General features: G+C 39.9%; 1 protein-coding gene across 10 annotated transcripts in view; it reads right to left on the minus strand.

Annotated features, from left to right (window-relative positions):
- Positions 1–870: 870 nt before the first annotated feature.
- The window catches only part of GTDC1 (glycosyltransferase like domain containing 1), a 419,157-nt gene continuing 394,641 nt past the window's right edge, over positions 871–25,386 (minus strand). For 7 of the 10 annotated variants that reach the window (XR_004271224.1, XR_004271219.1, XR_004271222.1 and 4 more), the window contains one exon: positions 20,313–23,213. Coding sequence is in view for 1 of the 10 variants with exons in the window: in XM_032286219.1 (XP_032142110.1) it covers positions 8,508–8,549 (42 nt within the window). In the remaining 9 variants the exon portion in view is untranslated. Of the gene's footprint in view, positions 8,550–20,312; positions 23,214–25,386 lie in introns of those variants that run through there. The other 3 variants (XR_004271220.1, XM_032286219.1, XM_032286224.1) reach the window with 3 other exon arrangements.

Consider the following 25,386-nt stretch of genomic DNA (forward strand, 5'->3'; position numbering starts at 1 on the left):
AATGCCTATTCTTCAAATCATTACAGAAGACAATCCACCTCTCATTTTTTTAAGGTTCTAATAGGATCGTCAAACATTCTACCCCAAAGCTTAGAACTCAACAAACTGCCAACATGATGTGGGATGTGAGAAAGAATCTGTAAAGCAAGACAGGTGTGTCTAAGTAGCACTGGTCACATGTATACATACTCTGTAATATTTCCACAGTCCCAGTACGTCAAAACTTGCATTGGAAAAAGAAACTGCAGCTTTATGCATCAACACTTTACAATCCTAACCCAAAGTGTAAACACTGGTCAATATTCTTGCCCCTCAATATGGTAGGACCTTTACTGGAAGGTCTTAAAGACTGCCCACATTTCTTTGTGGACCTGGTCAGCATTTCCACAAAACCTGCCGGTAGTATGAAACCTTCCATATTTTGAAGGCTAAAGTGTGACGATGCCTACCCCCCTGTACTATTTTACTAGTCACTACAAAAGAAGATGTGCAGTCGGTCCTCTATATGCACGGGTTCCACATCTGTGAATTCAACCAGCCAAGGTTAGAAAATACTTGGTAAATAAATAAATAAAAATAATACAACAATAAAAAATACAAAATTTAAAAACCTACACGGTGTAACAACTATTTCCACAGCATTTACACTGTATTAGGTATAATCAGTAATCTAGAGATGTGCACAGGTTATATGCAAATACTACCCCATTTTACCATACAAAAGGGACTTGACCATCAGTGGATTCTGGTATCTGTAGGGGTTCTGGAACCAATCCACTTGATACCAAGGGACAACTGTAGGTGTGTTAATTGTCTATTCCTGTGCAACAAATACACCCAAAGTTTAGTGGCTTAAAACCACAACCATGCATTACCCCACAGACTCCGTGGATTTGAAATCTGGGCACAGCGTAGCAGGGTCCTCTGCTTTAGGGTCTCTTACAAGGCTGCAGTTCAGATGTCAGCTGGTGGCACAGTCACATCAAAGTTCGACTGAGGCAGGATCCCCTTCCAAGCTTCCTCGGAGCTAGCTAAGCAAGGTTCTGTTCTTCATCGGTGACTGGAAGGAGGGTCTCAGTTCCTCCCTGGTGCTGGCCAGGGGCTTCTCTCAGATTCTTGCCATGTGGGGCTTTCTAACATGGAAATGCACTTCATCAAAGCCAGGAAGAGAGAAAGGGACTCTGCCAGCAAGACTGGAGTCAGTCTTTTATAACCTAATTTTGGAAGTGGCATCCAATAACTTTGGCCATATTCTGTTCAGTAGAAAGAAGTCACTAGGACCAGTCCACATTCAAAAGAAGGGAATTCCATAAGATATGAATACCAGGAGACAGGGAACATTGGGGCCATTTTAGAAGTCTGACTATTAGAGCAATAATTGCTCAGTTGATAAAGGAGTAAAGATCACTGGAAAAGTAAGAAGGATGCCAGGAGACATGATGAGTGAGGAATTCCTTGGGAAAAGACTCATAGTACTTTGGTGATACAGACAGTAGACAAACATGTTTGAATCTGGTATTAGCCTCCTCGTGAGAGTGTGTGTGTGAAGCCTCAGGTCAAGGTCGTAAAATCATGTATTACCAAGTGATGATGGCAAAACCTGAGACCAAGACAATCAAAGAATAAATACCTTCAAACAAGAGGGAAATGATTTCATAGCCAATGTAAAAATAGATCACAATTCTTATTTCCTCAAAATGCTGTGTCCATTAACCTTGATACTGTGAAATTAGTGACATACCAAAGACTCTGATTCTATATTTTTCACATGTAAACATGTTCACATGCTGTTATTTGTCATTTGCGAAGCTTAAATTTTGAGTTTTGTTGAGACCATAGACCTGGTGATAATCCAATGTTTGTCCTTACTCTCCACCTATCCGTCACTATGATAAGATAGTTGGTTCAAGTCAGATATATATTTGGGATCATCAAACAAAAATATAGAAAAGATAGGTTAGTGATCCATACTGAGGGACTCACACTCACAATATTTTTTTAGCATGGCTGTTCTAACAAGTTCAGTTAATCAGCTGAGTGTATGCATGTATGAGTTATATACATGTTTCCATGATAACAAAAATGAACAGAGATATAGCAGATACATTGTCTTGACAGGTTTTGCTTGGTTTTAGTGCAAAAACTTACTAATTAATGCAAGTGTTGCAATCATTTTTATGACATTCCCCAAAGATGGCACTTTAAGGGTTATGCCATATGTTGATTGACAGCAGCCATAATTCCATACAATGAGACTGTATCATATTGTTTGAAGTGAGGTGATATTCATCTCTTGAAACTGATCAAACATACGATTGCATCAAACAGTATTACAATATAATCACGCTGCATGTGGGGACTGCCAAGGTTGATCAGCATGTTGTACTCTTTTCCCTTGGACTTCTCTAATCGCAGTTGTGACACACCATTGCATTCACATTTTCCTTTAAGAACTGCAGAATCTAAGACAGAGAAAAAAATCTGCATAAAATTGTGGTTTGGTTATGCTATGTGAGTGTACACTTGTAGACTGCTTTAGAATTACAAATTTGCTCCCATTAAGATCTCTCTAAGTATACAAATAAAAACCTAGAAAGGCCCAGATAAAAAGAGAAGATTCCAAACAGGGCAGAAAATAATTCCATTGTCCTTTATTTTTCTTCAACAAATAAGCAAACTTGGAAGACATGACTTTTTAAAAATACTTTTCAGTTTCTGAAGCGCCCAGTGATTTTTTTTTCTAATGTACCGTTTGGCAAAGGCACTTGCTTATTTACTGACCTTGGTACTGTTTCAGACGCAGAACGACGAAGGATGTTAAGAACCTATTCTTTTCCCATCCTTCATTGCTGCTATCTTGGACAGCAATGTGAGGATGGACATGAGAAAATGAGAGTAGTTTGGCTCTCTACTAGATGGCTTTCCCAGGTGAAGTCCTGAAACACAGTGGCTTTTAAATTGATGTACTTTAGGGATTTCCCTTTTATTTTTCATTTGTCCATCCATCTGTCCATCTCATAACTTATAAAAGAGCCATCGGGCTATTTTTAGGACTCTGTTGAGGGTAGCTTATGGAGGAACAAGGGGGCCAAGCCATCATCTCTTCATGCTGACATCAACAGAGATATGTTGCCCAGTCTGGTCTCCCAGTGTGAATTTGAGCAAGTCTCTGAGATGTTATCATCCTATCTAAACCCACCCTAGCCCTAACCTTACTATGCCCACTGAGCGGCCTCTTAGGTCAAATACCACTCAGGTTGTTGGCCTACGGAAGCCATGTGACTTGTTCAGAGATTCATTGGGATGTCGGGAATGCGGAAGCTTTCTCAGCCTGGCTACCTGAACACACCACATAATCACCTCTCTCCTGCTGCTCCTGTGCTGTGGCAGGCACAAAGGAATTGGCAAGGCTTAAGGCTTCCTTGTGTTCTCCCAAGATATAAGACCACAGGGCTTTTTGCTGCCGGATTCTCCTGCCCTATGGGCATTTCTCCCAACTCAGGTGAGAGGGTCAGAGCACAAAGTCCCTTCAAGGAGATGCCACCAACATCAAAGCTTTGTGCTCTGTGCTTTCCTTCTTTTGTCCGTGAAATTAATGTTGTGTCTTGAGATCTTTAGGACCTTCCTGTGTAAAACACAAATGCCCAGGGTTTTGAAATTCAAAAAGCTAAGAACTGACTCTTTTTACCGCTCTCTTTCTGCTGTAGCATTCATTGCTTACACAAGTAAAGAAGAAAGGCTTAGCTACTGCCCAAAGGTGAATAAAGATCATCACTTAACCTCGCTCTTGTTTCTTTGTCTTCTAGTTCATTCATTTTGTTGTTTGACATTTTACTTTCCTTTTCTTAGAGCTTATAATTTTTTCCCCAAGATACTGACTAGAACAGTTAACTCAGTACCTTCCTTCCTTCCTTTCTTTCTTTGAGACAGGGTCTCTTTATGTTGTTTTTAGATCGGAGTGCAGTAGCTTTCCATAGGTGTGATCACAGTGCGCTACTGCCTCCTGTCCAGACTCAAACAATCCTCCTGAGCCTCACTAGTAAGTGAGACTACAGGCACACACCACCTCATCCAACTCTAATTTTCATCTTTCTTCTTTTTAACTATGAATTGTGAACACTGTACTTTTATCTCTTGGTATGATTTAAACTACATCATACATTTTTAAATTTTGCTATTGGATGTTTTCTTTAAATTCCGAAACAATACAAATTTTGAAAAAAGTTGTTCATAGAGTACAAATATTTTGTTTTTCCTTGTAAATTAATCCCATGTTTCATTAGACCTCAAACACTTGACTGTGTGTTTTCTACTAATAAGAATTTCTTACTTATCTGCAACACAACCAATATAATCAGGTAGGAACTTGGATACACTTCTGCTCTTTAGTCCACAGACCACATTCCAGTTTCACCAATGAATGCAATGATACTTTTTGAAATAAAAGGATCCAGTTCAGAATCACACAATGCATTTAGCTAATATATATTTTTTAGTTTCTTTCAGTCTAGAATATTCTTCAGTCTGTCCTTGACTTTTATGACTTCAATAATTTTGAGGATGAATTCAGTTACTTTATAGAATTTCCCACAGCTAATTTCCCACTAGCTGTGGGAAAATCTATAAAGTAACCGAATTTTACAAGGAAATTGTCTGACGTTTCCTTATGATAGATTCAGATTATAATATCATAGCACTGATGCTGTGTTCTTCTCAATGCATCCTACCAGGTCATTAGTGGTTTCAGTAACTGATACTCACTTTGACCACTTCATGAAAGAGATGTCTGTTAGGCTCCTCCACCATAAAATTACCTTTATCCCCCTTTGGGGAAAGGTACTTTAAAACTATATGTCTTAGTCTGTTCATATTGCTATAACAAGACACCAGAGACTAGGTAATTTATAAACAAGAGAAATTTATTTCTCTTACTTCTGGAGGCTGGGAAGCCCAAGACCAAGGTACTGGCAGATTAGGTGTCTCAGGAGAGCTGCTCTCTGATTCCAAGATGGCACCTTGTTTCTGAGTCCTCAATGGCAGAAGGCAGAAGGGCAAAAAAAGGCAAAAACTCGCTAAGTTTCCTTAACCTCTTTTATAAGAACACTAATCCATTCTTGAGGGCAGAGCCCTCATGACTTAATCACTGGGTATTAGTTGCTAACATGAATTTTGGGTATTAGTTTCTAACATGAATTTTGGGTATTAGTTTCTAACATGAATTTTGGAGGAACACGTACATTTAAACCATAGTACTATGTTAATATCTCATTCCTCATCACATTCATTTATTTATGTCTGTAAGTCCTCATATTTTACTATTTATGCCTTAAGTAGTCATATTTTACTTACTATCATAAGTTACTATCCCTGATACTATCTGTATTAATTTTGGCACTCAAATTTTGATCAGTAGGAGCCCTTTTAAGCTGGCTTCTAAGTACTTTTGACATTTCCTTGTCATTAAAAAAATACCTCCTTGCTTTCTGGTACAATAACTTCTAGCTTTCTTGAATTTTTTTCTCCCCTAGGACCAAAATCAGCCATTTTTCCAAGTTCTATTTCCTTTTATGTGAAATGGTACCTCAAAACCAAGATGTGGGTGCTGCACATGCTCCTGCTGGAGTGTTGTTACTTCCAGGTCCTGTCTGAGGTAGCTATAGGTATGTGTATACCACATATTTACATCTAAATTTATATGTCTATCTCTATATATTGAATACCATGAGTCCATACTGACCCCTCCAATTTCACATGTTCATTCTAGTTTTCTCTCTTGCCATATATGCAGATCCCTTCTCTACTGGCAAGAAGGCTAGCTTCCATCATTTTTCTGATATTTACTTATGCAATCAACCCCACTTTATGAAATCTACTCTAGCCCCACTACAAACCTCTGCCCTACACAGATGTCTCCTCTCTCTGTTTGGACTCTGACTCCCCCAACCGTGTCAACTGCTGTGAATACCTCTTCACCCTGTTCAGGCTGATTCTTCATGCGAGGTTACCTGCCATCCCAGAGTGATGTTTTATCATTCATGGGCTCTGATACTCCCTCTGGACACTGCAGCCCTATCCCATGGCTTCAGGACTGAATTTTTCAGGAAGTAGAAGGAATATCACTCAAGTTTTGCCATGTAATATTTTTATTTCCTGAAATTCTTCAAGTCATAACTTAGTTGATGTATATTTTATAATTCAAAGATGTTGAGGATTTTGTGTTTTATTTCTAATTTATTGACATTATGTTCAAATCTACTTTCTAATTTCTAAATTAATAATATCCAGATCACCTCTTGTATTCATTAAGGCTTTCTTTAAACCCCAATTCACGATTGTATTAGGTCAGGGTTCTCCATAGAGACAGAACCTATGAATATATATATATATATATACACACACACACACATACAAACACAGAAAGAGATACAGATATATGTGAGGGGACGTATTAGGGGTAGTGGCTCATGTGCTTATGGAGGTTCATTTATCATCTGAAAATAAATATTTGTATCTGATCTAATTCTTGAATAACATGGGCTTGGGTATGAAATATATATAGATATAGAACTGTTGATTGGTAGTTACTTTCTCTGAACGTTTTGCAGATATTTTATTTTTTCTATTATGAAGCTATTAAGAAATATCTTATCAATCTTATTATTATTCATTCGTAGGTGATCTGCTTTGATAGGCAAAGTTTCTCTAATTCCCTCTACAGAGTCCTTATGAAATTCCTACTCAAAGAAATTTCTTTATTCTAACCTTTATGTATGTATCTGTATATGTATGTATTTATAAAGAAATTTAGATACACATTATGTATACTAGATGCCCTATATATACATATAGTATGTGTGTATATATATATGTATATATGAATGTCTTTATAACCTTATATTTTCTAGTTTATGAATTTCCTCTAAGCTATATCTAATATGCCCTTAAAACCATTGAATGTACTTAAAAGGCTTTATTTTATATTTCTAGAATTTCTAATTGATTCTTTTTCAAATCTTCCTGAATCTTATTTTTTCATATTTTTTATTTCTGTTCAGTTTTAATCATTTTAAACTTTAGGCATCTGATAATCCACCTTTGGTAGTTCTATTATCTGAAATTCCTTGAGGTATAATTCTGCTGTTTTCACTATTCTAAATCTCTCAAGGTGGATTGTAATTTTGAGTGGTGAGCTCATCTTTAATAAACTTCATCTGGAGGAATCATGTGTGGCCTGGGATGATGTTTTATCACACCAGATTTGTTCTCCATTTGCTTCTGCTGGGAAAATGTTGACATCTGAACATGGGATTTTTAGGGCCATGGAATTTTGACACTGAGTTCATAGGAGGTACATGTCTGTAATTACAAATTCTCTGCGGAGGCTTACTTTCTACTCTCTACCCAGACCTAGATAGACAAGCTTTCTTGTTTTCTCTTTGTGCCTGTATATATATTATTTCAGTCTACCAATTCACTAGAGGGATAGCCCTTAAATGATCCTGGATTTACATAAGGGGTTCATCAGGCTCAACACCCCACCCCACCTCCCTCCAGAATTTCCATGGCCTTGTCTTCTGTCTCTGTGAGTATGAAAATGAAAGCCTCTAGATTTCTGAGACCATAACAACCTCCCCAGCCCACGTCAGCCACACTCCTACCATGTTTGCTATGTGATTGCTGTTCAGGCTCTCAGTTCTCTCTTCCTCTTGGCAACCCTGATGATTTCTCTTTCTTACAAACTCAACTATTAAGAGTATTTATTTTATTGTATCTGGCATTCTAGCATTTGTAGTGGGAGAATATTCAGGGTATCTAGACCACTATAATCCTATAACTGGAAGTTACTTTAAACACAGTTTCATAATTTATCCCAAGCCACGCTGGTGAGCCTCTTCCCAAATCTGGTCCTACTCCATATTTCCTGTTTTACAAACCAGAAGGCCATCTTGATGGCTTCTTCACCTTCCTTGTATAATCAATCCTCAAGCCTTGCTGATTTCTCTACTGAATATATCTTCAACCAATCCACCTGTCTCCATCTCCACTGCCCCACCTTGGTCTAAGACACCATCATGTTCCCCTGGGCTACTGTGATAACCTCCTCCTGCTCCCCGTTTTCAATCCATTTATATTGCAACCAGAGAAATCTTCCTAATACCTAAGTCTGGTCAATTGACTTTTCTACTATGTATGGGCACTGTACCTGGGCATACTGTGTTTATTAGTTTCTGAGAGCTTCCCTACCAAAATACTAGGGGTGCCTAGACAACAAATTGATTTTCTTATAGTTCTGGAAGCTACAAGTTCACAATTGAGGTGTTGGCAGGGCTGATTTCTTCTGAGGCTTTCTCCTTTTGAATGGCTGTCTTCTCTCTGTGTCTTCACATGGTCTTCCCTCTGGGTGTCCTAATCTCCTCTTTCTATAAAGACACCAGTCTTGGATTTAGGCCCACCCACATGACCTCATTTTACCTGAATTACATCTCTGCAGATCTTATTCCAGATAGTCACATTCCAAGGTATAGGAGGTAGGGTTTCGACATGTGAATCTGTGGAGAGACACAGTTCAGCCTATCACACTGTGTGAAGCTGACACTCACCACCCTTTCTTCTTCTGCCATTTGCCTGATTTCTCTCTGCTTTCCAGACACTTCTTGTTATACAGTGAGCTCTTTTTTTTTGCCTCAAGGGCTTTGCAAAAACTTCTCCCTTCACATGGAATGCTCCCCATCCCTCAACCTCATTTAACCAAAGGCTAGATCTCAGCTTCAATGTTACTTCCTCAGAAAAACCTTTCCTGACTCTCAGGTTAGGTCACCTCTCTGTGTTTTGTGTTTTTTGCCCCCTCTCATATCACTTCTCATAATTCAAATTAAATGATTAACCATGTAATTACTGAATTTCCTTGATCCCACAATGCTATGAGTTGTTAGATATACCATCAATTTCAAAATGCTTGTAGGGAGAGGGAAAGAACACTACTCTCTCAGTCAGCTATTGCTATAATAATACTAAAAAAAAAAAAATCCCAAAATTCAGTAGCTTAAAACAGTAAGCATTAATGCCTCTTTCATGGATTTGCTTATACAAAACTCAACTTCAGGTTCCCAGCTCTAGGCTCCAGGCTCAGTTGGATTTAGGTTGGCTTTATGTATCTTTAAATTTTCCATGGACCAGTAGCTACCCGGGCTATGGTATTATCATGATGGATGATAGAAGTTGAAGAGACTTGCGGTGCCTGCTAAGGCCTCAGCTTGGAACAGGCACACTGTCCTTCAACCCAGTTCCAACAGTCACAGCAAATCCATGGCCAAGCCTGACATCAATGGATTGGGAAAGTACTATGCTTCCTCTAGAGGAGGCACAAAGCCACATGGAAATGGGCATACATATAAAATGAACAATCCTAGAACAAGGAGGAATAGGGAAAAATCATTCAATCTACTATAACTATAGTAAACAGTATATACACAATTTTTTTTTGTCTGCAATAGATTCTTCAATTACGTTTATCTATACAACAACATACCATTTTCTTCCATGGTCTGAGCAAAGTCTCATAGTCAGAGTTTCAAGTATCTTCTCAGGCAGTTTTGCTCACCAACAGTTATACACATCATCCTAGTGACCTGTCCTTTATAGAACCACGGCTTATGACCTTGACCTCTTTTACCCCTCAGAACCAATATATATTTTTTAGGCATATGAAAGAATTCCAAAGTTTTATATGCACTCCCAATCTGGTTAAACTCAGACATGTCCCCCGACCATCCCGCCATTGAGCCATAACTGACTCTTTTGTCTTTAGAAATGAAAAACTTTTCATAGAAATCAACAAGTAGTTTTTAACAGATACTTGACACCTGAACTATAGTCCACAATGCAGTAAATGGTCATCCAACCTCTGTAGCATAGAAATTCTACGATCTCTTTTTAATGTCTCTAATTGTACTGTCTGGTATGCAACAGGGAATTATTTTGAGCATGTCTCATTAACAAAAGGAAACATAGATTTGTCTCCTACTGAGTATCTTCCCTTCTTAGGAAGTCTGCAAAGGATCTGGGTGTTTCTAGATGACATTTAAGTGTAAGTCCCTTATTTTTCCAAGGGCAGAATATTTGCCTCATTTATTGTGACTCTGCTTGCAGCTCTATTCCCATGTTTTTTCTGCATATTCAATAACTTTCATTTCAAAGCTACCTGGAGTCAAGTCCCTTGGAAGACATTTAAATAGACCACTAGAGATCTATATTTAAGTTAAATTCAACACCATATGGTTATAGTAGTGGAAATAACTCAATGAAGAAGAGATTTGTTTGAGAAGAAATACAACATCAACTACAGCACAACTCATTCCTCTACCTAACAGCTGGAAAGTTTCTTTTAATATGGATTGAAGGATCCATTCCAATGTAACGTTGAAGTGGTTATCTAAAATTATGTCTTCCTTAGTTTCCCTAACCTCCCACCACGAGGGTAGGAAAGTGACCAGAGCAGGATGAATAAATGTCCTTTTGCCAGGGTCTGATTTGGATGCAGATGTGAGAAGTTCTCTCTTCTGAGAATGTAAGAATCAAAGGTAACACACCAAAGTTACCTTTCCTACCACATCAACATAGCCTTCTAGAGAAAGAAATCAATCTAGAGGAGGGGAGAAGGGAGAGAGAAGGAGGGAGGGAGAGGGAGAGAAGGAGAGGGAGAGAAGGAAGAGGGGGAGATAGAGAGAGGAAGAGAGAGAACAAGAAAGGGAGAGAGAGAGACAGAGAAAAGTAGAGAGAGGGAAAGGAAGAGAGAGATGGAGAAAGGGAGAGAGAGGAGGCAGAGAAAGCGGGGTAGAGAGAGATTGAGAGCGAGAGAGAGAGAGAGAGATGCTTGAGCATTGGGTCCTCATATTCCCGGAGATCATCTCCTAGGACTTTTCAACACATAAGCTAAATTTAATGCCTGATTAGTGTGAGTTAATTTCTGTCACTTGCAATCCAATAGAACCCTAGATACTACAAAGTAATAACCATATGAACAACATCATGATTTAAAAAACAAACAAAAAAAACAAACCCCACCACAGTGCAGCAGCTAAAAATAATTTCAAAGTGACTCAAGTTCTTCATTTATTTTCTTGAACACTATGAAGGGCACAGAGTCCATAGCTATTCTTAAAAATCCCCCTTTTCCTCCCCCATCTAGTGGTTGACACACAGCAGCTGCTTCTCCTCCTTTATATCTGTCTTCAGATTCCACTCTCATGTCAAGATAACCTCCTCCTCCAAATTTAATCTTTTGAACTTTTGTTCTTTCTCCCTTTCCTGCCTATTCTCATCCCTAAAGCCCAGAAGAACTTGTCTGTCAAGGCAAGACTCACCTCAGAACACAAAGAATGGAGAAAACCAAGCAGGCAACGCAAGGAAATTTGTTAGCAAGAAGAGAAGGCTGGGAACACCCACAGGTTCCTCATTTTTGTTCCATTGCTCCCTTTTTAAAAATGTTGTGAAGTGAAAATAAATGTATCTTCATTTGAGGTTCTACAAATGTTTTAATATTTTTTCTTTCTAATCCATTGTCTTCCACATACATATAATGTACCTAATAATGATTTTTGAATAAACAAAGAAGGAATTAGTGACTATATGAATTACAGAATGAACAAAAAAGGAACATGGCCAGGTGTGGTGGCTCACGCCTGTAATCCCAGCACTTTGGGAGGCCAAGGCAGGTGGATCTGAGGTTGGGAGTTTGAGACAAACCTGATCAACATGGAGAAACCCCGTCTCTACTAAAAATACAAAATTAGCCAGATGTGGTGGTACATGCCTGTAATCCCAGCTACTTGGGAGGCTGAGGCAGGAGAATCACTTGAACCCAGAAGGCATATATTGCAGTGAGCCGAGATCATGCCATTGCACTCCAGCCTGGGCAACAAGAACGAAACTCTGCCTAAAAAAAAAAGGAACACATGAATAAATGTCAAAGAAAGACATTAAACATATTTAGAAACTTATGGAACTTAAGTTGTTGTCAATACATGCTGGACATCTAGAAGAGTAAAAAATATATATATTTCTAAAATCCAAGTCATCTCTTCACATACATTAAGTGAATAAATTTTAAAAAGTAAAAAAATAAATTTGACAGTAAAAGAAAATTATCTATTTATTAAAAGCTTTCCAAAATTTAAATAAACTTAGTAATCTCAGTGGTAGCTATAACTAAGGATATTAATTAGAATTATTTGCAAACAACAGAAATTCAAAATGACTGAACTAGACACAAATGTATTTATTGGGAGAAGCTGTAGTACGAATTAGCTATCAAATAGTATTTCCTCTCTTTTGTCTTTGTGAACTTCATCCTAACTTTTTTCATGGTCCATTCAGCCCTCTACCCCCTACATGGCTCAAGGTTAGATTCTAACTGTTAGATCGAATTCCCACTCCCACTGCCAGTTTATGCATATATAATGTAGTGCATATATGATGTGGGGGATTCTCCTAATGAGCTTATGGCAAACTCTTCCTGACTGCAAAGAGACAAGAGAAAAAAAAAAAAACCTCTCCTGCATCTGGAAAGAGATATATGGTGAGAATGTGATGGCTGGATTGCTGCAGCCTTCTTGTGACCATAAGGGATCAGCTGAAGAAAGGCTGCCATGTCAGGATGACAGAGTGGAAAGATATAGCCACTCCACATCCATCCTTCTTGCTATCTGAAATAATTTTTCCTTGCTGAACAAGTCAGTTGAGCCAGGACATTCTGTTTTCTGCACCTAACGGAATCCTAGTGGATAGAGAACAATATCAAACAGAGGCTGGACTTTTGAGCTGGGGACTGGTAAAAATCCCAGTAGCTGTGGAGGTTAGGAAACAGATCCCCACCCACCATCTTTTGGTGGAAATATTCTGGTTGGGCTCCTCCATGTAAGAAGGACTGGAATACAGAGGTTGTCTTTGTGTTCCTCTCTCCAAGGCAAGATTCCATGTCCAGGCCTGATAATATCAGTAAGAAATTATTGATTCCTCAAACAGAATTTCAGATCTGACAGAAGGATAGGTGGATGTTGAATAGCCAAAAATGTCCAAGTGTTTGCAACATCAACAATCAGCTGCCTGGTTTTCCCCAAGACCTCCTGCATTACGGGTTTCCTTGTATCTTAGTATTCATTCTCAGAGGGCTTCCATTTCTCCCAGTCATCTCCTGTCCCCATTTTCCACTTCTATAATATTCTCTGTCTTTATTGTATTTCATTTTTTAGAGATGGGGTCTTGCCCTGTTGCCTTGTCTAGAATGCAGTGGTGCAATCATAGCTCACTGAAATCTTGAATTCCTGTACTCAAGTGATCCTCCCACCTCAGCCTCCCAAGTAGTTGAAATGATAGGCAGGTGCCACCACACCTGGCTAATTTTTGAAGTTTTTTGTAGAGACAGGGTCTCACTATGTTGCCCAGGCTGGTCCCACACTTCTGGCATCAAGTGATCCTCCCACCCCAGCCTCTCAAAGTGCTGGGATTATAGGAGTCAGTCACCACACCTGGCCTTGTCTTTATTTTAAATAATTCCTTCTGCACTGTCACCTTTGTCCATCCTCTCTGTACCTTCATTCCCCAAATGTGGAGCTAAAGCAAGCCAGTTTCAGTGTAGCCGGCTTTCAATGAAAGCTTGGGATTACAGGTAGAGATGACATTGGGGCACAAGCTTAAAACAGAGTGTAATCCAACTCTTGAATAAAAATAATGAAATCATCCACTCTATCCCACTACTGGTTGCTGCTGGATATGTTACCTTTAAGTCTTTGCTTATGTCCTTCTATTCTGTGACCATTTTCTTTTCCTCTCTATAAGGTTTTCTTTTTCTTCAGTCTTCCCAAATTCCTATTAATTTCTTAAGCAGAGTTGTTCTTCACCTTTTACTCCAAATCCACCTTATGGCATCTCATGCATATCCCAGAGCCCATTAAGGAGCTCTGGCAATGGATTATTGACTTCAGATTTCTATCTGTTAAAGTACACTGCTCGCTCTGGAATTCGTTTTTCCTTTACAGGATACAAATTTTAGGAAGTGCTTCCCTCCTGACTAATCTTGGTAAGCAGAAAGGGAGCTATTTAAAGACTTAAGACTTATCCTTCTCCACTTTACAGAAAAGCCTAAAGAAATTTTTTTCTTTCCTTTCTTTTTCCTTTCAGCCCTTCCTCTTTTCCTTCTTCTCCCCACGCAATACAAAGAGGGTAATTGTAATGTATTCATATGCTCGCAATCCAAATGAAAAACGAAGTATGACACCCAGTCTAAGGGGAAGGAGCAAACTGAGTGCCATGTGCTATCACATCTAGTCCCAGCTCTGCAGTGTCCCAGCAGTGTAACTTTGAGTTGCTCCTGCTGACGTTTGTGATGAAAGCTATGGTTTATCTATATCACAAGGGTATTCTAAAGACTCAATCAGAGGACAGAGGAAGAAGTCCATCTTAAATTATAAAGAGCTACCCAAGTATAATAGAGTGAATACCAGATGGCAGATTCCATCAGTAGATGGTCCAAGAGAACAAGGCAAGAACCCAGCTGCTGCTGATCTCTGAATAAAGGCAAGAATTCCATCAAAGAGCAAAGACTTCAGGGCCTGAGATTTTTGGGGTACCAAAGTCGGGGGTGAGGGGGCCAACAATGAGACTGGAGTTTGAGTTGGACAGCTAGTGGGATTCCTTTTATTTTTATTTTTTTTTTGTAGTGGCCGATTTGATCTCTATGGCTGCTGCAGGTCTAAACTTAAAAGAAATCTTACCCCATTCTCTCTTAAGGCTAAAGGTGCAAAGAGTTAATTACTTTGTTACATTCATCTCTCTTTCCAAATTTTCCACATGGGCTTCTCCCTTTATTAGCCATCATATGAAACAGAGGAATATTTATTATTTATTGTGTGGATTAAATTTTATGTCTTTTCTTCTTAATGCTTAAAATGCATGAGTTTACTGCTTTCTGTATTCTCTCCTTAAAAGAGCAATATATTTGTTGTTGTTTTTATTGTTTGTTTACTTGCAGTCCTTGATTTTTCTTAGGGTCAGTAATTCTTCATAAAAAGCAAAATGAAAAGATGCTTCTGGCATGCCTTAGATTAATCACAAGAAGCAAACAGCTGCCCATACATTTTTCTTATTCTTAATTCCTTTCTTTTATCTTTTACCCAATTTAAATATAATACCTATAAATGCTCACTCAGTAATGGTTAAGGTATATGGTTTTACTTCAGGGCTCAATAGTAACTTATTAAAGTATATTTTATAAAATAATTTGGCTGTCAAGATAACATGACTATAGCAATGACTTATGTGCACACTGTGGGTCATTGCTATGGCTCTAAGTCAGTTCTAAAGGGAACACGATATGCACACCTACGTGCCAATTTCAATCTTGATTATCTACTGCAATTCATTAGAGTAGAGGAGTTCCGAAGAGTTTATTCATTTTAAGCCTTATTTCACTTGCCCAGAAATGAACTGCTAAAGTACTCAGAAGGAAAGCATATCTGAATAATTCCTCCACTTAAAATCATCATTATTTTTGCACTTACAATAGGCAACATATAACAGTGCATTATACATAGTCTTGTTCATTTTATGTGTCTATGGCTTATTTCTAAATTGTAAATGCCTTAAATACAGAGAATACCTCTACTCCTTCTCTGTCTCCCATGATGGGAATATGGATATCTTCTAGCACTTGCTTCACTTAAGAATACTGGGCTTAAATGGAAAAACTAGTTCATATGTATCAAAAAGGTTCACTTAAAAGTTTCCCTTACAATCTAGGTTTCACTTGGAAATGATGAGGCTTGTAATGATTATGTCTTATCCCCTCAAAGCAATTTGGAAAGCTTTGTCTGATAAACCTTTTTTATCCCAGTTCTATCTTTTGCTGTTCTCACCTCCCTCCCCTCCACTTTCTCCAATTGCTTTCCTCTTTATCCTAACATTATTATTATTTTTGGGATTCACTCTTCTACTCTGTACACACTTGAGCAATGATGTAGGAAAAAGGAGTCTGGCATTTTCTCACTGTAACCCAAAGAAAACCCAGCCTAAGCATATTTTGATAACATAAAAAGCCAATAGATTAATCTTTTGGAGAAAAAATCTGACCAGAAAGAAAATATATTTGTTTCAAATTGCTTTCAAAATACAATATTTAGATTGAAAAAAAAAGTATACATGGGTCTGGGTCAGTTTGTTTACTTAGAGAAGGTACTGTGAATGTTCTTAATTATGTATGAGTACATAATCTAGGTTGGTACAATTTTAGATGAAGCTGCTAAATCTGAAATGTTTGAGAAAACAGATATTGCTAAATAGTACAGAGAAACCACTTTATACAGCACCATTTTTTCATTGAACACTCAACTGAGAAGTAAAACATCCAGAACATGCCCAGTTTAATGGGAGTTTGTTTTCATATTTCTGCATGTGTTTATAAAAGCATTTCAAGATGTAGTTTTTTACTGATTCTACCTTGCTAAAAAATCAATCAAGCAACCATCATTTGCTAATAAATGTTTTTTTATCACCGCTTTCAAACCTTTTTCAAGGCATCTGAGTTCATCTTCACTTCCACCATCTTGAAATAGAGACCCCATGCTGTGACACCCTAAAACCACCTCTGGATTCAAAATTATGGCTGCCTGGAATTGAAGGCCCAGTTGCCGAGAATCCCTAATTTGCAAAGCAAGGGAGAGTTCCTAACTGAGTAACTTGAGTTTGTAACTAAAAACAAAAACAAAAACCTGTTCATCTATTGCAAGTCAGTATACTCCCTTTGTTACATGGTATGCAATTAGAGGCATTTGAAATAAAAGGTAAGTTAAATCAGAAGTCTCAGGGACAAGAAAATACTATTTTAAATCAGGGAGTGTCAAATGATTTTCAATTCAGTACCCAAGGGTATTTCACAGGTAATTTCTCAGGCTGATGTTAGCTAATTATTAGCTACCATACCCTGCCTCCCATTCTTAGTGACTATCTCCTGGCAGAAAGACACAGCTAGGAGTGTTTTGTTTCATTTGTCCTTGGAGTTTTTATCAGCATCAAGAAGGTGGACTGAGCCAAAGTTAGAGGAATTCTGGAGCTAAGCAAAAAGCGACACGTTTAACAGCCCCCATTAATTGGGGCTGTTACATGATTAATTTGAGAAAAACAGAAGAGACCGATTTCTTTACAACTCACAGTTGGATGCAACGCACTAAAAGTAATCCTGTAAATTACATTTTAAATCTCCAACATATTCCAAGCAGATAAAATAGTGGCATGATTGACCAAACTCCTTTTAAAAGTACACATATTACGATGCATCATAGTTATAAACAGATGGTATTTGGCCTCCTTCCTATTCTCAACATTTGGAATTTCTAAACTATGTGAATTAAACAATAATATTTTATAAACATACAAGGGATTTTGCTCACTGCTTTGTTAACATAGAAATTATACAATGCTGACATTTATTTAAATTTTAAAAAGTAAACAACAGTGTGCATCGAAATAAAGCAAACTAAAATCAACATAGAGAAGTATGTTCTGTGTGCATACTACCTACAATGGCACTGGCCTTTTAAAGGGAAGACATAATGGGTTGAAGAACAAATTGTAGCGTAGATCGGCCTAATCCCTTGTACTCCAAGAGCTCATTTAACACCTCTCTGTAAACAACGGATATTTATACCATAACTGGCTATTTGACCATCAGTGTTCATTTACTATGTAACCTGCTATTATGGAGTTAAAAGAAGTTCCCCTTCATTGGCTCGTCAGCTTTCAGAGTAGTGAAAGTGTCCTCGCAGTTTTAAAAACACTTACACAAACGGGAATCAGTCTGACACTTGTACTCAGAATGAGAAACATTATCATGATATCAATAAGTATATATTTATTCTTTGGGGGATATTATTGCCAGAAAGAAAAGGAAATATATTAGATCTGAGTGTCATTTCCTGAGATTCTTTTCTAAAATTATAGCTTTAACCCTTTCGCCGCAGTTTGGAAGGGAGACCCATCTGCTGATTTGATGTACTAAATAGAAGGCACTTGGTTTCCAAACACTATTCTCACATTTGCAAAGTTGCGCTGTGATGAATAAATAATGAATCAGATATTTCAATCCGTTTTATGATTTTTGAAAGCCCTGAATATCATTGTTTACAGTCTCTTCTTCATGCACTTTCCATGTGTTCCTGTTCAGCCTTCCACGGGTAGGTTTACGTAGGCCACCCCCTCCCAACCTCCCTTTACTTTTCGACTGCTTTCATGTGTTAACCCACCGCCCACACCTTTAACCCCGTTTGGGGAATATTTCAAATCTGAAGGGGGAAATCTTGAGCGATGGATCACAGGGAGTTCGCAAACACTCCAGGCTAATGTTTCTTGTATTTGGTCACAGGTGTGCCCTGCTTTTGTATACTACAATATCTCTGTTGGTGAGAAAGAGGGAGAAAATTATGCGAAAACCACGTGAATAGAAAGGAAAACGGCACTGCTGGAATCAGGAAAGAGCAGCATTCCTGTTCTCCTTTACATACATGTGTATACTCAGATAAATACACCATGGCAGTGTGAGGGAGGCTTTTAACAAAATACAAGCTTCAAAATAGGAACATTTTCCCAAATTTTCAAAAACTTAATCAGAGCAAATGAGTGACAAATCAATGTGATGCTTCTAAATACTCTCCTGCCCTAATATAGCTTAACTCCTCTTCTCAACTCCTCCTAAATAACCAGTTAGTGGTGAGGAGGAGAAACAAGGTTTGTATTTCAATACACAGGTGTGAAGTGAAAAAGCGTCCAGGGGTGAGATTTAAATCACGTATCTGAACATACCCAGAGTCAGGGAGGAGTATTCTAAAGTGTGTAGATAAAAATCCTTTCCGGAAGGTCTCCATGCCCATCCCCACTTCCCTCCCGAGACTGCTGAGAGCAAGTTACATTTTTAAAAAAAGTAGTAGGCATCGGTGTTTCTGGTTTTGCTTAGTGCGTCCTCAGCGTATTCACTCGCTGAATACGAAGAGGACGCACTGAGGGACCCGAGTTCAGTGAAATCGTCAAACGCGTAGAGCACAGGGTGCCGGCCCACCGGGTTGCGCTCCCATCCCAGGGGTGCCCGAGAGGGAGCACGCGAGCCCCGCGCAGCCAAACCCGGGCAGTAGTGGGCCCCCGCCGCGTGCGCGTGTGCCAGCCTGGGAGTGTCGGGGCGCGCGTGGCGGGTGCGTGCCGGTGTGTGTGCGTGACAGCGCGCGCGTGGCGGGGTGTGCAAGCGCCAAGGCGCGCGTGCCAGGGCGGGGGTGCGAGGGAGTGCGCGCGGGTGGGAGCGCCGGGGGCTGGCGGGGCCCGCGCCCGGGGACCAGACCCTCGTGCTCCGGCTCTGCGCTCCCGCAGCGCCCACGCGGGCGAGAGGAGCGGGTGATGACTTCGTGACCTTAACGTTCCCCCCCGCCCACCCGGCCCCTCATGTTCCCGCGCCCGAAAGGTGCAGAACTCCCCCCACTCGCTCTGGACTAGACCGAGCTAGGCGTCGAGGGCGGGCGCCGCCGCCGACCGGAGCTCGGGCTCGCTGGCCGCTGAGACCCCGCGGTGTGGAGGGAAGGGATGCGCGACGAGGTGACCCGCTCTGGGCAACGCGGGCGCAGCTGCACCGACACAAGGCACTAGGTGTTCCGGGGCTCCGGCGAGCCAGGGCCGGCGTGTCGGGGCGCGCGCTCTCTCAGGCAGGCGAGTGCCGAGCCCCGCGGAGGCCCCTGCCTCCCCACTGTCAGCTTCTCCGCCCGGCGACCCCGAGCTCCCATGCTGCGGTGCGCCAGGCCAGACCCGAGTGAGGGCGGAAGACCCGAGCCGCAGGGAGGCAGAAAGAGGTAGCAAGCCCCAGACAAGGGATCCTTAATTACCGATTAAAGGCAAACAAAACCGTACACCACATTTTCCATGTGTCAGCTGACGGCCGCGACAAAACGAAACAGAACGCTGCGGGGTGGGGGGAGGCCCCTTCTTATCTGCCCCCCACCCCTTGACGAAGTGTGCAAATGTAAAATGCATTAGGTAGTTACTCTGGATAGGTGGTGCCCTGGGCCAAATCGCAGCTGCACGCTCCTTCCTGTAGGAAGACAGTTTGCTGATGCACCCAGAGGTCTGGGGAACCTCTTACCAAAAAGGGACTACAAATGCTCCGCTTGAGCACATTTTGCTGCTTTAAAACTTCATTACTCATATATTTTAAGTTAAAATTTTTTGTGGAGTGTTGCAATTCATTATCTTCAGTAAAATTCTAATACACACACACATACATGCAATTTTGTTTTGCAATTTTGTAGATTCTATTTTATTGGCCTGTTATCACAGCATTAGAAATACAAGGGGAGAAGCCAAGCCGATTGAAAGCCAGGGAACATAGCTGCAAGCACCAGAGAGCACAAGTTCCCCTCCATGGCTCTGCGGCTCAAATAGAAAAAGGAGAGATGTCTGCTTTGATTTCTTTCCTTTTAATTAATCATGATCACAAAGCAATCTCCACCCTGTCCCTGGGATTTAAGATACTGGTTTAACTCCACCGTGTCCCGAATTCTCCACAGAAGGTGGAAGAGTGTTCAGAATCTAAAGTCCACCCACTGACCATTAAAAACCTCTAGGTCTGTGCCCTCATTTTTAATACTCAAAGGATCACCCTGAGCCACCACACAGTGCATTCTTCTCTATTTTCCTCCTCCTGTTGCTGGGCCAGTTTTGGAAATTAGAAGGGGGTTGTCTCTTTGTTAGCAATCTGTTTACTTTCTTCTGATACAATGAAGCATCAGGTCGAAGGTGACAAGGCTGCTTTACTTAGTCATTTTTACCTATCTTCCTCTTTGTAGATGATGTTTTTTTTCCACTTTCAATTATATATTTTTCATTAATGCCATCTCCCCAACAGCATTTAAAAAAATAAGATTTCCAAATCCTTTTTTTCCCCACGTGGTTCTAGTCAAATGATTTACCCACATCCCAAATACTATTACATTCAATATTAACAGCTGCTTATCAGTAATTCTTAAAGATTTTCTGATTCATATTTAACAATTTAAATGATGGCTAACATGTTTGCCAGGCAAATGCCTGAACCAGTAGTCTGTGGGCTGGTTGCCAGCCAGGCGACAGCCAGGTATAAGAACTCACAGATAAGAACATGATTAAGTTTCTGCCCTAGTCTCTTCAATTGCAGAAGACAGACAGCACTCTTTCTCACCTTCCAGGTAAGTAGATTAGCAGATTAACTAAATGATAGAAATCATACAAGGTTTAAATCCCCCTTCCACTTCTAATACATATTTAGGAAAACTTTTAAGATTTTTCCTTTAGGCAACCAGTCTTTCTGTGGTTTAGCCACACCCTCTCCCATTTTTGGCTTTATCCTTCTGCAAAATAAGTAAGGTGAAGGAACAGATTAGTTTTTTTCTTTTGGCTTTCCTGTGTTTGAGTGGATCGTCCTGTTGCCATCATTTTAGTCCAGTTGTTGTTAGTTCATGTTCTTACCACCCACCAAAGAATAGCACAGGATTAAGTTTATATTAATAAATGATGTTCATGAGTAGGTTTTTAAATGCCAGAGTTATGATTTATTTTTTAAATGGGTGGAGAAAGGAGAACAGCAATAAAACTAGCTCCATTCAAAATCCTTGGCTTCACACGTCTATGTGGGGTTTTCTTTCTTTGTTTTGGTCTTTATTAAGTTTTTTTGGACATACCTCTTATTTCCCTTTAAATCCTATTATCACGGACTAAACACTTTTTTGACTATCTTTGTCCATAGCTTGAAACCCTGTTTATTACAGTTAAATTTACAGAAAGTATTATATGGTCCTCTTTTCTACTTCCTAAGAGTTTATAATTGTCCCTGTTTATCTCCCCCACCCATTAAAAATTCCGTAATAAATCCCTGCACTAAATAAATTAAAATCTGCAACTTCAGACACCCAAGGAAGAGGACATTAATCCACTTAGTAAAATACTCAAGACCTCCCCCTCTCAATTTCAGCTCTTCTTAATGTAACATTCAGTAATTGCAGCTGGCTCCTTATACTTCCCTCCCTCCCTTTTATTCTGAATCATATTGGCCTTGCTTAACCTTCATTTCCTTTTCTACCCCCTACATTTGTCCAAATACTTTTCTTTGACCATGTTTGTCTTTCCCTTTCTCTTTCTACTGCGTGGATTGAAGGCAATAAATGAAGCTTTCCAAGAGCTTAATACTTGCTGGTAAAATCCCATCCTACCTCCCCATTCCACTATTAACGCTTTGTACAATTTTTATGCATCCTTCAGTTGTGTAGTTACTGCTCTATATTTTTCTGATTGATCATTAAGTTATGCTGGCTTTTCAGAACTGCCTCCATAATCCTGAAGCAAAGGCTTTTTACTTGGCATGCTCTCTGCCTTTGGAATGCCTTTCCTGGCAAGGACAGGCGCTTTGGTTTGACTATGATTCTTAAGTTACAATTCAAACCTAATTTGTTCAGTTAGGTTTCTACTATGAGCAGCTCTGTTTCTCACCGTTAAGTGCTCCATGATGCTCTTAGTTGAAGGGTGTACTGTAAGTGTAAGATGTAATATGCTTATATTGTACTTGATTATCAGTTTTCAAAACCAGCTGCATGCTTTGATATCTGTGTAAGGAAATATCGAAAGATAATATACCATTGGTATTTATTACTCTATAATTAAGGACGTGTCAGTGTTTCCCTTCCAAAAAGCCCCCTATTTTCAGAAATTCATATCTCAGGCACAAATTTCCCTATGAATTACAGTCTAATACCATATTAGAAGTTTCTCCTTTTTAAGTTATCTTTCCCCTTCCTTTTCTTTCTGGGGAAGTAAGTCTCGGGATGTAATTTCTGTGTTATCGCTTTTGGATGAGAGGAAGCAGGCCCAGTGCTGCACAGTTAAAAGTGCTACCAGGCTGCCACCTGCTCCCTCTGCTCTTCCGCCCTGTGTGGGAAGATGAGGGGGGCTGCCTTTCCGATGAAGGTCAGCCTTATACATACCTGGGTGAGTAACTCTGTCGTTGTATGATTCGAAAGGCAATAGAGAAGGATCAGTTGTTCAGAAATATCACAAACACCACAGAGTCTGAACTTTTAGTACAGAAATCAATTCTTCTGCATTCCTCTCCTTTTGGTCATTAAGAATACAAATACTGGCAGGTGTAACATGAAATACATCTAGAGTAAGGTATTAGCGACTTATTAACACATTTCTTCTGACAGTGAAAGGCAGAAGGAAGAAAGATGAGAAAGAGATGAGAACACAGATGTTTTTCCCTTCTTGAAGAGTTGGTCTTGACTACTGCCCAAACACAGCCTAGTGAAAGAGCCCTGGAAAATCTGAGTTCTAGATCTGCATGTACCACTGTGGGACCCAAGGCAAGTCAACTGCTCCTCAGGCCCCCGTTTCCTACATCTCAAATACAGGAGGTTACAAAAATAAGTGCTTCTCAGGAGGCCCAGGGAAGTTACCTAAATGTATGAATTCAGCAGAGAGTAAGACCATAGGGAGTGGTTGGGGCCTGTGACAGACAGGGTATACTCACTGAATGCCTCCCTAAAGGGAGACTCAGAGTAATAATAAAAACAATTAAAATATTGGCCATACTACACGGTCTCTTAATATCCCTTTTAACGTCAGAAATGTGGGCCACAAAAAATAAACACCCCCACTGCCCTTTGCTGCCTCCTGCCAGCTGGAGAGAGAAATAGAAGGGAACTAGGGGTCCAACTGAGTCATGCACACTGCACTTGGTGCTTCCGGAACGGCACATGGCTGACAATGACAGCATACCACATAGCGAAAGGCTTATACAAAAAATCTTCTGTTTCTGTAACACACTTCAGCTCCTAAATATGTCACTATATGTGCCTTAATTTTCTCGTTTGTGAAATGATATTGGAAACGTTAAATTTGCAGATCTAAAGGATTTCAAATTGCTTGAGAAAGGTCATACTAGTATTCCTAGGAGTCACATCTTCTGGCACCACACCTCAGGCCTGCTATTTAAATGCAGTAATTGATAGGAAAGTAATATAACCATTTAAAATGATCTTCTAAGAATCATCAATTCCTTAAAACAGTTTATAAAAACAATTAGTATCCTCTCCTTGGGGTTGGGAGAGGATAAGAAATCAGTCAGATAATGAAAGATGATGGCAGGACACCTGAAAAAACTGATCCCAAATTCCAATATAGAGAAATGGGCTGCAGATTGAGCGGGGAGCCTGGTCCCTGAAGCCATCTGTGCCTCATATGCAACGAGGGCATCCCACAGATACCAGGGAGAACTCTTCCCCTGGGATAGATTGCAAGGAAAGGACAGAGACCATGATTCGCTCCTGTGTCTTGAAGAGGAAAGGGGACAGGCAACACTACGGGGACTGGGCAGTGTGGATGGGAGCTCAGAGAGCTCTTGTGCTCTAACAGGCAGCTCTGAAGTTTTTGAGATCCAAAAGCCTGGGCTCATTTAACATCTGCATTCTTCTTCCTTTCCTTACCCTTTAAAAGGGAGTTTAGAGCTATAGTTTTCCATCTTGTGTTTGCAATGCCAGAGGCATCAGTTAGAAATGGTGATCAGCAGCCACAAGAAACGAACTCAGGGATAGTTAAGTCTGACTTTCTCCACAGCATGAGGGTTGGGGTGAAGTCCCTGGCTCCTGTTAACTAGAGAAAAGTCTTCTCATGCAAAGTTGGCAGTAGAGTCGTTTCTGTCACTGTCTGAGGGAAGCGGTTTTCTGACACAATCAATAGTTGAGGAAGCCAAGAAATGTTATGGACAGACTGATAGCAAAACTAGTAACATGCTTCCCAAAGTATTATATCTCCTATCAAAAGGTATATCCAATAAATACACTGAAGACATGATGAAAGGTCATAAAGAATAGCAGGAAGCCTTTGTGTAGCATGACCCAGCTTAACAAACAGACCGCTCATCATGCAATGAATGCACCTCTCCCCACTTCTATGTTCTGTTCTTCTCTGCCATTGCTCCTCTGATGTAACCATTATTGGAAGTTTGGTTAATTCCCAGGTTTTCTGTAATACTGTACTTTAATCACACAGGTATATATCTTTGAGCAGCATGTAGAATTGCTTGCATGTTTTTAAAACTTCCCCAGTTATATCTTAATGAATAGCTTTGAAGAGAGGGCATAGGATGGGAGCATTAGTTGTCTGTACCACAATTCAAATTTTAAAATGAAACATGTTCAAGTTAGTGGTTTATAATATACTCTCTTCTTTGTTAAACATAAGATCTAATGTTAAACAGTCCCAAATTTTCCACTGAAAAAGATAGGAAGTTGGGTCAATCGTCAATAGAAGAATAAGGCTCATGGTGCATGTCAG

Source organism: Sapajus apella, unplaced genomic scaffold (assembly GCF_009761245.1).
Source record: "Sapajus apella isolate SASKATOON/1434 unplaced genomic scaffold, GSC_monkey_1.0 scaffold18, whole genome shotgun sequence".
NCBI lineage: Eukaryota > Metazoa > Chordata > Mammalia > Primates > Cebidae > Sapajus > Sapajus apella.